The following is a 10,290-nucleotide window of genomic DNA, read 5'->3' as shown; positions in this document are numbered from 1 at the left end:
TCTTCTTTTGGTTTAATGGCGGGTTGGAACCATGACTTCAGAGATGCATACCGCCACCTACAGTATCGGAGTATGCTTATTTTACATTAATTAATGAAGAAAGAAAAAAAAATCTAGGTTCTATTATACAATCCTATCACCGCACTCTGTATATTTCTAACTCCCTCTCCAACTGTTCCTAAAATACCGTCATTGCTCCATTCCTTTCTTAGCAATCCTTTCCCTTAGCTTTGCACATTCTCCCTTATAGTCAACAATATGTGTTCCACATTCTCTACAGTTTTACACTCCACAGATACTAACCATTTATATTTCATCCATTCTTTTTCTATGCCGCTTATCCTCACTAGGGTCATGACAGGGCACCCAAGGAAACACTGAAGGAAGAGGTGCAGTGTCTGGAAGATCTACAAAGCTGTGCGGGTTATCGGGTGTAGCAGCCAAGAACTAAATACAAAGGCCCGAAAATTATTTTAACAGGTCCCCTTTAAGTGATAATACTGATTAATCTGTTTTTTGTTTAGCAACCACCTCACTACAAACTACCCAAAAAGACTCCCTTAAAGAAGCTTTTTCTGAGGAAGAGGCACAGAACAGAGTATCAGAGCAGAGCTCCATGTCCATCAAGAAACGGGTAGACACTGAGCTGCAGATATACCAGGAAATGCCACCAGCCGTTATGCCTGAGAACCCTGCTGCATGGTGGTGGAACCAAAGAAATACTTATCCTTTGCTGTCACATCTGGCCTTCTCATATTTATGTGTTCAAGCTTCATCTACACCCAGCGAACGTGTGTTTTCCACTGCAGGAGACACCATCTGTCCGTCCACGCATACTGTCTGAAAAGGAAGATATGATCATTTTCCTCAACAAAAACTGTTTCTGATTTTGTTCTGTACCTGGATTTTACAAGTTGCTCTTGTTTGATATTCTGCACGCAGGGTAGTAGAAACTCAGTAACATGGTGAAGTTACGCTTTGTCTATTCTGCATCATAAGACACTCTTCAACACAAACAGGATATGTGTACCGTAATTGTTTTTTCATGAGGTTTTCAGAAATAAAACGTTGTGAACGTGTAATCTTTTGTAAAGAGACTTCAAAACATTTATGTTCAAGTTCAATGGTTTGATATTTATATAATGGTTAAAAATAGCCCTGTGCGAAATTCACAGTAAAGTAACTGATAAAAAGTTAATATAATGAATAAAATAATAATGGAGCCATTCAGACATTTCATCCATTGACATTCCCTTCCAAAGCAGAGCAGTAATCCCTCCATGCATTTTGTTTACTATTCTTAATTAGTCTTTGAGCCAAAACATGTTTACTTTATAAGCTTCTCTTGATTCAGGTTATTCCTGAGCCTTCTTAGAACACTATTCCGCTCTTTTGTAGCTATTGTGCATTTATCATTCCATCATGGGACCACCATTTTACCCGACTTTTACTCGACTTAGACAAGTATCCGTTACGGCTAATGTATTTTTGTCGAGTATGAGCATGAAACGAGTACAGCTCATCATTATCCATAATTCTGATGAAGGCAAATCCTCATTGGTTAACTACTTATGTATTCACTCTTCACGCTCTGTGATTGGCCAGTCACACACAGCAATCGCCCCTCCCTAGACAGACTTGCTGCAGGCTGCAGCCTCTATTTGGCAAATTTAAGAAAAATTAATTAAAGCACTGAGAGCCTGCATCATTATACTGTATATAGCCAACATGCTGTGTATTTCTTCGGCTTTCAGGTCCTTGATGTTTAAGACCTGTTTTGCAGCATCCACAACGGTCTTCATCCTGTCACTTTTCCTTTCTTGCCTTATGGCCACATTGACAACTTTATATATGAAGACTACAAAGTTCCTTTTCTTAACGACCAAGGTATCTTCTTCTATTGCACACTTACGGTTACATTTCTGTGGGGGGGGAGGGCAGACCAAACTAATTGAGATCTTGCCTGATCTCTGAGGAAGTCCTACTGCATGTCCTATATGTTCAATAGGGGTTTCCTGAGTCTATAATTGTTTATTTTAACTTCACACACTTCTATGTGCTTCACTGCCTCAGCATATGAAACCTTGCTCTGTATTTTATATCTCTGCACCTCCATATCTTTGGCATGTCTTTGGACTACACATCCAGCATATGCAGCACTATGTTCACCTCCACAGTTGCAACATTTTTGCTTAGCATTGCTAGCACACGTCCCATAATCATGTTCTCCGCCACATTTTGCACACTTTTGCCTTCATTTACATTGTTCTGCTGTGTGTCCCATTCTCTGGAATTTAAAGCATCTTAGTGGTTGTGCAATATACTCCCTCACCCTGTAATTCATACACCCTTTACATAACTCTATCTATCTATCTTCTATGCCGCTTATCCTCAGCCTATCCCAGCTGACTTCAATATAGAGGCGCCAATTAATGTAGCATGGAGGAAACCGGAGTACCTGGAGAAAACCCACGCACGGGGAGAACATGCAAAACCCACACAGAGATGCCCAACGGAGATTCGAACCCAGATCTTCCGGATCTCCTGACTGTGTGGCCAACATGCTAAACACTAGGCCACCGTGCAGAACTTATTAACTTACTTAGCTTACGTAACGTAACTTACTTAGCCACCTCTAATTTCCCCCCTCACTTCATCCATTGACATTTCCAGCGGTACATTTGAGATAACTCCTATTATTGCTGCTGTCATTCCTGGTACATGTACTCTAATCTCTCCACCATTAAGATACATCAACTTCTGAATGTTTTCTTGCTGTTTTTTTTTTATTTACTGCTGATATAGGTACCCTTGTATTATTTAGCATTTTGGCATATTTGACTTTCCCTATTTCCTTTTTTTCCTTTTGCTTTGGTCATATGAACTGGGTAAAAATTTCCTTTATCGTTGCTCATTGTTACTCATTGTCACTGCCCATTCATCACTACCACCATCTGAAGTGCAACCCATTGTTACACTCACGGCACAGTTTGGTTGCAACCGCACTTCAACTCTCTCCGCGTCACCAACTGTTCGTATATCTTTTTGGCGAGCTATAGGTCGCACCACACAAGTCCTGTCTTAGTCCTGGTACAAATTAAAATTGACCTCAGTAAAAGTGGGTCACAACTATCACTTTTGGAAAATGTGGATGCCAGGTTGAGACCATTTGAGAACCCCTGGTGTAAACAATGATGTCAGAAAAGTCAAACGGCAATGAGATTGAAAGATGAGCGTCGATTGGTTTAGCCTGTGACAGGCTGTTGTAAATTGACACCACATTTTACAGACGAAGGCCCTGTCCACACGGGAATGTTCTTTTCTTTTGGGCGTGTTGAAAAAAAGTTGCATCCACACTGTGCCGAATTGGTATAGAGTTGCATTCAGATTAGAACGCATCGCTGACTGAAAACGATGTAATATACAAGGAACACCTACGCTTGGCGCTGTGAACAGGCACGCAGACGGAACCATGTGACACTACCAACCATAGAAGAAGAAAGAACGCTTTTCTAGGCACATCAGGACTTACGAGAAGTGGAATTACGTCTGCGAGTCATTATGGAGTATGAGACAACAAAATATCTGGAGAATTTTGACTGAGGTGCGTCGTGTCCGTCGAAATATTCAGATATGTTGGTTTGTTGTCAAAGCTCACTTCTGGTCACGTGACGGTGACGAGGAGGCGGTGGATAGGAGGCTGAAACGATAAAATACTTTGCCATTTTGACCCGAAAACGTCAGTGTGGACAGCCCCTAAGTTTTGATTCTCACGGTAATTAGGGACAAAATGTGTCCCTTGTCAGCACAATACGGGATGCATAATTTTGTGTCTAAACAGGGGACGATTTCCTTCTTCAGGGTAAGGTTGGCAGCCCTAAGCCCTACCCACATTGTAATAACAAACCCTACCACAAATAATACACAGTAAATCCTAACCCTAACCAATCCTAAACCACGAGCTGTATTGCTGTTGCGTGACATTTGGGGTGATACACAAATGATGCAAGGGGATTTGACTTCCCACAGCAGGACACAATCTTCTTACTCACATTGTGTGTCTGCACGGCCCCCGCTCTATTAAATCCTAAGATGTTATACACACTCCCTTCAACACATACATCAGTGCTTACCATAAGAGGTGATACTGTAGTGTAAATACACATTCATGTTTAATTACCACTGAGTGTTTACATCACACTATAGATTGTTTGGACATACTGTAGATTCTCATCTAAAACATTCTTTTTTTATGTTTTCTTTGTTGAAACAAAAAAAAAAATCACATCCAACAGAAGTGGAGTGTACAAAGACATCCTGATAGGTGCAGTCGACTATAAAAACACACAAAAAAACTGTTTTTATAACATAATAACAGTGACTAGCGCTCATTTGTACGTGCACTAAAGTGCTAGTGTCCCCCAAGGCATGCAGATATTAGACAGATAGTTGGACAACTGCCTTCAAAGATGCACAACATTCTCTTCACCTCTGTTTGTTTACCGACCCCGACATTCTACGCAACACAGAAAACACACAAACGTTAACATCTGGGGACAAGAAAAAAATGACATCAATTGTCTCTGCTCCGGACCAAATAGCAGAAGTTTTCTTTCATTTGGGAGACAAGATGACATGATGTAACATTCAAGTAAAAAAAATGGATGTTTTTGATTTAAAAAAATGTCACACACAAACGCGGACATGGACATACTTTAGACATGATGGACATACCGTTGACATGACGGACATGGACATACCATGATGGACATTCAGTAGACATGATGGACATACCGTAGACATGATGCACATGGACATACCATGATGGACATACAATTGACATGATGGACATACCGTGGACATGATGCACATGGACATACCATGATGGACATACAATTGACATGATGGACATACCGTGGACATGATGCACATGGACATACCATGATGGACATACAATTTACATGATGGACATACCGTAAACATGGACATGGACACACCATGAAGGACATACTGTAGACATGATGGACATACCATAAACATGATGGACATAAACATAGTGTAGACATGATGCACATACCATAGACATGATGGACATACCATAGACATGATGGACATAAACATAGTGTAGACATGATGCACATACCATAGACATGATGGACATGGACATATCATGATGGCCATACTGTAGACATGATGTACATGAACATACCATGATGAACATATGGTAGACATGATGGACATGGATGGATGAGGCACCTTTCATGGAAATGTGAGACATGTACTTCTGTTCTTCATGATGATGATGATGATGATGATGATGACTACAGTACATTCCAGGTTCTTCTACCAAGAAGTTCTGGTTATTCCCCAAAGCGTCAGCTGGTGTTTCTCAGGTGACCCCTGAGATTCAGGGTCTTGTTTGGGGGGGATGGCTTGGTGGGTTGTGCTGGCATCAGAGGTAGAGGATCGTCACGCCAGCTCTTCGCCTTCTAAGATGCTTGTGCGGCATCTCGGTGGTGGGAAGGTGAAACTCCTCCTGGAGGTGGAAGAGGAGGGGGGTGAGACGTTGGCCCAGCGAGAGGGGGGTCGGCGGTTGGCTGGGCGGGCTGGCCTCAGGAAGCAGGAGTCCAGGGGCGGAGCCACCGGAAAGAGAGGCAGATCCTGCCGGCGACAACACTGACACTCAGTAATGAGGAGGGCGGAGTAATGTGAGCGAGGGGGGGCGGAGCTTGTCAGAGGATGAAAGAGCCGAAGAACAGGCCTCTTAGAAATGATGTACGACAACGTTGCACTTGTTCCACCAGGGTACCAATGAACAGAATATTCTGGAACCTCTATAGTTGAATACAGTAGTTGAATAATATGCTTTTCCTGGGCGTTCTGAGGCTGCCAGTGCATAGCAAAAATCCGCAAATAATTAATACGCCCATAAATATTTATTTTTTTGACACATGGCTCACTCCTCCCACTTCAAACCTTCCTGCTAGCTTGATGTTGACATCAACATTTGCAATAAAAGTGACTGCTTATTAGATTAGATACAGTTCCAGAACCCTCCCCTTCTCTTTTAAATTGTCATTGTTTACTAGTAATGGAACCTAACAAACTAATGGCCTAAGTATCAATTATCAATGAAGTGATCACTCATGAATGATAATTACTATCGGTAGAACAGATGGAATTAAAGTGATGGTGTAGAAGTGACAACTAAGGTGCCTTCAAGGACGGTTGAACAAAGTGCAAAATCTCAACGCTTGATGAACATGATCAGTAAAACACAAGACGTAGACATAAGCATGTAAAAATTGTTGCCTTTTTAGCAGTGGTACATAGGGTTGGGCATCGGGTCTCGAGCATTGATGGGAACCGGGACTAACATTGTGATTCTCCTGGGATCATTCACTTTTTTTCTAATTTCAATTACTAGTTTTGATGCCCACTTCGTCCACAAGAAGAAAGAGACGCAAGCACCAAGGAAGAAGAAGCAGCTAAAAAGTTTGCCTTAACTTCATAAAAAAAGAGCGGTCAGCTCAGTGCAACATTTGCAACATAATGACATCATGCAAAGGAGGGTTCACAACCACGACCATCCTTTAAACGCTCAGAAATTTTTGCGCTCTGGATTTCTTTTACGTGTCGAGAAGTGCATTTTCCGCCAACTATTTGGTGGAATTTGAGCAGCAAACAAACTTTAGAGGTTCCAGTGAACATTTTGGGCATATGCTGACACCAGTATACTAGCCAGTCTGACGAGTAAAACAGAATTATCAATACAGCACAGATCATGCACACAAAAGTCACTGAAGACACAAACATGATCCACAAAGCTTCTGCTTTAAAGGGGAAAAAAAATCCACCTTAAAACACTGCATGGGTTCAGCATTACAGTACAAAAAAATTACATGTTTTGCGCTGAATGGCGAAGGAGGAACATTTCCCATAATTTGACTTTAGGAAGGCGTTACAAAGCCCAGCAGTGTGTCTTATGTTGGACTTTCCCCATAAGTGTGCTCAATAAAAGATTGAGATAAAAAAAGATCAAAAGGAAGCAAGATGAGAATTGGTGTCCGTCACAAAGGTCTTGTTAGTGCTACAGTGCATGGTGAGGGAACTGAAAGAGGAAGTGTGTGATGTTAATAAATGTGATGTGATTAATAAATATGGGAATAATTAAAGAAAACCAAACAATACAAAAAATTAATCCCAAAAAAAGACCTGGAAGGATCTCACGACCTGTCATGAGGAATGGGAGTCTGAAACCTAGTTTACCGCTCCATATATTTACGATAAATATACCAAAATGCCAACATAACAATGATGAAGATAAATGCTAACTACATGAGCTTAGTTTGCAAACCTAGAAGGACCATACTGACTATTTTACAGAGTTTATGGGACCTAATGTAACTATGATAATAATACACCACTGCAAACTATGAGTGCAATAGCCAACATATTGTTAAATAATACCTGATTATTATTATTATTATTACAAACTTACACTTATTACAAACATTTTCTGTTTTTTTATTTTTAATAATTATAATTACATCTATACTAATTATATGTCATCTTAAAATCATTTTTGTTAAAACATAGTTAAAAGTGCAAATGCACCACCAAGAAGATCCAGTATGCCCCTCAAAAATGTTAGGCCTTTGTAATTATGTTGTTCTAATGTCTATCAAGATATTTGGTGTGATGTTTTTTTTACATGAATAAATTGATTTAGATGACGTATGATAGCGATTACAGCAGGATGGCCCTTGAAAGCAACAGATGGGACACAACTTCAAACACAACTTGTGACATCACTGCTGCCCTGTGAAGCATGCAACAAAATGACAAAGGTAAGGTGGGTGATTGATAAGGGGGCCAGGGAGGAACTTACATCGACGAGAAAAGCAGAGCTAGAGTCCCCATGGAGTTGTTAGTATGACTTTGTGGTTCTGGAGCAAAGGGAGAGGGGGATAGGGTGGGAGTTGGTGGGAAGTTGGGAGGGTGGGGGTAGACGAGGATTGATAAAGCAGGAAAGTCAGTAAAACAAGGGGGAAGAGGAGAAGACACCTGGAAATAAAACAAAACAGGAAGCAAAGGGCTGCGAAAAAAGTGAGCTGGCAGAACTACAACCAGCCACCATGCTGGCTTGGGCAAGGTGTGACACAAGTGGTCACCTGTAAAAGAGTCTGCACAATATCAGAAATACCACAATATTAAAAACAGTGTTAAAAGAATAGCTCTCTGACAGTATCAATCAAAAGTAAATATGCTTTTGATACAACTCTTAGATTAGTTAATTTGGTCAGCTTACCCGACCAGCCTGGAGAAGATTGATTCTTGTTAAAAAGATTATCAGCAACTTTACCCAGATAATCCTCACATAATCCTGTAATTGTTAGGAATAATTACACCATTTTGTATGCACGATGCCTTCCATGTCGCCGCTGTGAAATCATTGGTTGATCCGACACATTCATTTGGGAGTAGAGGAAGAAGATAAGTAAGTGGTGTATTTACCTCCATGCATCCGGGCTGTGCCCTATCCGCATCATTCATCTTGTTTCCTATCCCTCCGGCCTGCACCCGCCTCTCTTCTTGGAAGCTCTGCTCCTGCAGCTTCTTGTTGAGGATGCGTGCTACGTTCTCGGCCAGCGTGTACCCCGGGGGAGCCGACAGGTCCTGGCGAATGCTCACCACCTCCGGGTTCCGGTCACCTTGTGTCTCCACTATCAGCTGCACGGGGCTGGGTGAGCGCCCTCTGGCGGTCCGTGTGCATTCATTCCTGGGGTCGGTGGCGAGAGCCCCATGGGCGGGACTGGGCTCTGTGGTGGGAGGTGGCGTGGGACGGGAGCGGCTGGGTGACTTGTTGAACTTCTGCATGGCGTCGTAGACCACAGGGGTGTAGTCGATGATGTTGAACAAGCTGGAGAGGCCGTCGTTGATGGTGGTGTGGACCGGGCTGTCCCGTGTGGTCGTGGATCGGGCCCAGGCTGATTCGCTGTTGCCCTTCTGGGGGGGGATGGGAATGGCAGTGCGGCTGGTGGTGGGTAGGTCCGCCTTGTTGGATGTGGACAACTTGCGTTGAAGTTTGGGTGAGCCATACTTTGGCGAGCAGCAGGGCCGCTCAAACTTACTCTGGATGACAGGCGAGTACTGGATCTTCCTTGTGTTCCGTGATGGCGATGAGATGGGTGTGGCACCCCCTTTTGGGGTGAGGCAGCGGTGGGGGCTGCTAGTCAGGTTCCTTAGGAGGTCAGTCTGCAGACCCACACTGATGGTCTGCGTGGTCTGAGTGCCTCGTGTGGCAAACCCGTTGGTCTGACAGGCTGTCTCGCAAACCATGGGCCCCGGCGGAGAGCGGATAGCATTTCTCACAGAAATGGCCACCTCCTTCATGTCATCACTCATATTCCGAGACAGCTGCAGCTCCAGTGAGGAGGCGTAGCCCACTGTGGAGCAGATAGGAGACTGGCTTGGAGAAGTCCTCAAGCCCCCTGGCTCCAGAAGGCCACATGGCCACCGCCCACCGATGAATACCTCATCTGGCCCACTGGGCGCCTCACCCCCACTTCTGCCTTTGCTTCCTTTTGCATAGAGGAGGTCAGACTCCCGCATGGAGTGCTCAGCTGGTCCAGGTCTGGTGGGGCTGTGGAGGATGTGGACCCCATAATTGTCCGCCCCCACTCCAGCTCCGGTGCACCTCGCTGTGGACTTGTGGCAAGAATCAGGGTTGGTCAGGGTGCTGGTGGTAGTCAGGCTGGGGCTGCTGGTGAGGAACCAGGAGGCCAGTTGGAGGGAATCCATGGCTGGCTCCACTGCTCGCGTCTCTGAGGTTTTGCTACCCCATGCCTCTGGAGCAGGACCCGGGACGGCAGTTGACGTCGGGAAGTCCCAGCCCTTGTTGTTGAACTCCTCGATGTACTTGAGGTCATCTGGAGAGAGGGGTGGGGTGATGTCATCTTGGCCTCGCTCACTGTAATGGGTCTTGTCAGGGAGGAACGGTGAGCTGTCCATCAGACGCTGGAAGTCGCTCATGGAGGACACTGACTTGACTCTGGACGAGAGACACAAAGGCACAAGAACAAAACCGTTCGGATAGTCTTCCAAGTGATGAGTGGATGATCCAGCTGCAGGGACCAACATTTCTTGCAAAGCCGCTAGCTCACCTGAGCAAACTGCCAACGCCCATTTCCTCAACAGGGTACGACTCAGGAGGTCCTTCTCTCTCTGAAAGCACATTCAGGGCCTAGGATAAAAAATAACAAGAAACATAATGATGAAGGTTCCAAG

General features: G+C 43.9%; 1 protein-coding gene across 3 annotated transcripts in view; it reads right to left on the bottom strand.

Annotated features, from left to right (window-relative positions):
• Window positions 1–810: 810 nt before the first annotated feature.
• LOC129176747 (microtubule cross-linking factor 1) overlaps window positions 811–10,290 on the bottom strand; it is a 62,300-nt gene continuing 52,820 nt past the window's right edge. For 2 of the 3 annotated variants that reach the window (XM_054767102.1, XM_054767103.1), the window contains 3 exons: window positions 10,167–10,246; window positions 8,518–10,054; window positions 811–5,661 (listed from right to left, as the gene is read on the bottom strand). In XM_054767102.1, the coding sequence (XP_054623077.1) occupies window positions 5,470–5,661; window positions 8,518–10,054; window positions 10,167–10,246 (1,809 nt within the window). In that variant the 3' untranslated portion in view covers window positions 811–5,469. Of the gene's footprint in view, window positions 5,662–7,891; window positions 7,950–8,517; window positions 10,055–10,166; window positions 10,247–10,290 lie in introns of all 3 variants that reach the window. The other variant, XM_054767104.1, reaches the window with a different exon arrangement.

Source organism: Dunckerocampus dactyliophorus, chromosome 2, assembly GCF_027744805.1.
Source record: "Dunckerocampus dactyliophorus isolate RoL2022-P2 chromosome 2, RoL_Ddac_1.1, whole genome shotgun sequence".
Taxonomy (NCBI): domain Eukaryota; kingdom Metazoa; phylum Chordata; class Actinopteri; order Syngnathiformes; family Syngnathidae; genus Dunckerocampus; species Dunckerocampus dactyliophorus.
Note: the sequence above shows the minus strand (reverse complement) of the source record. Positions and strands in the feature narration are given on the sequence as shown.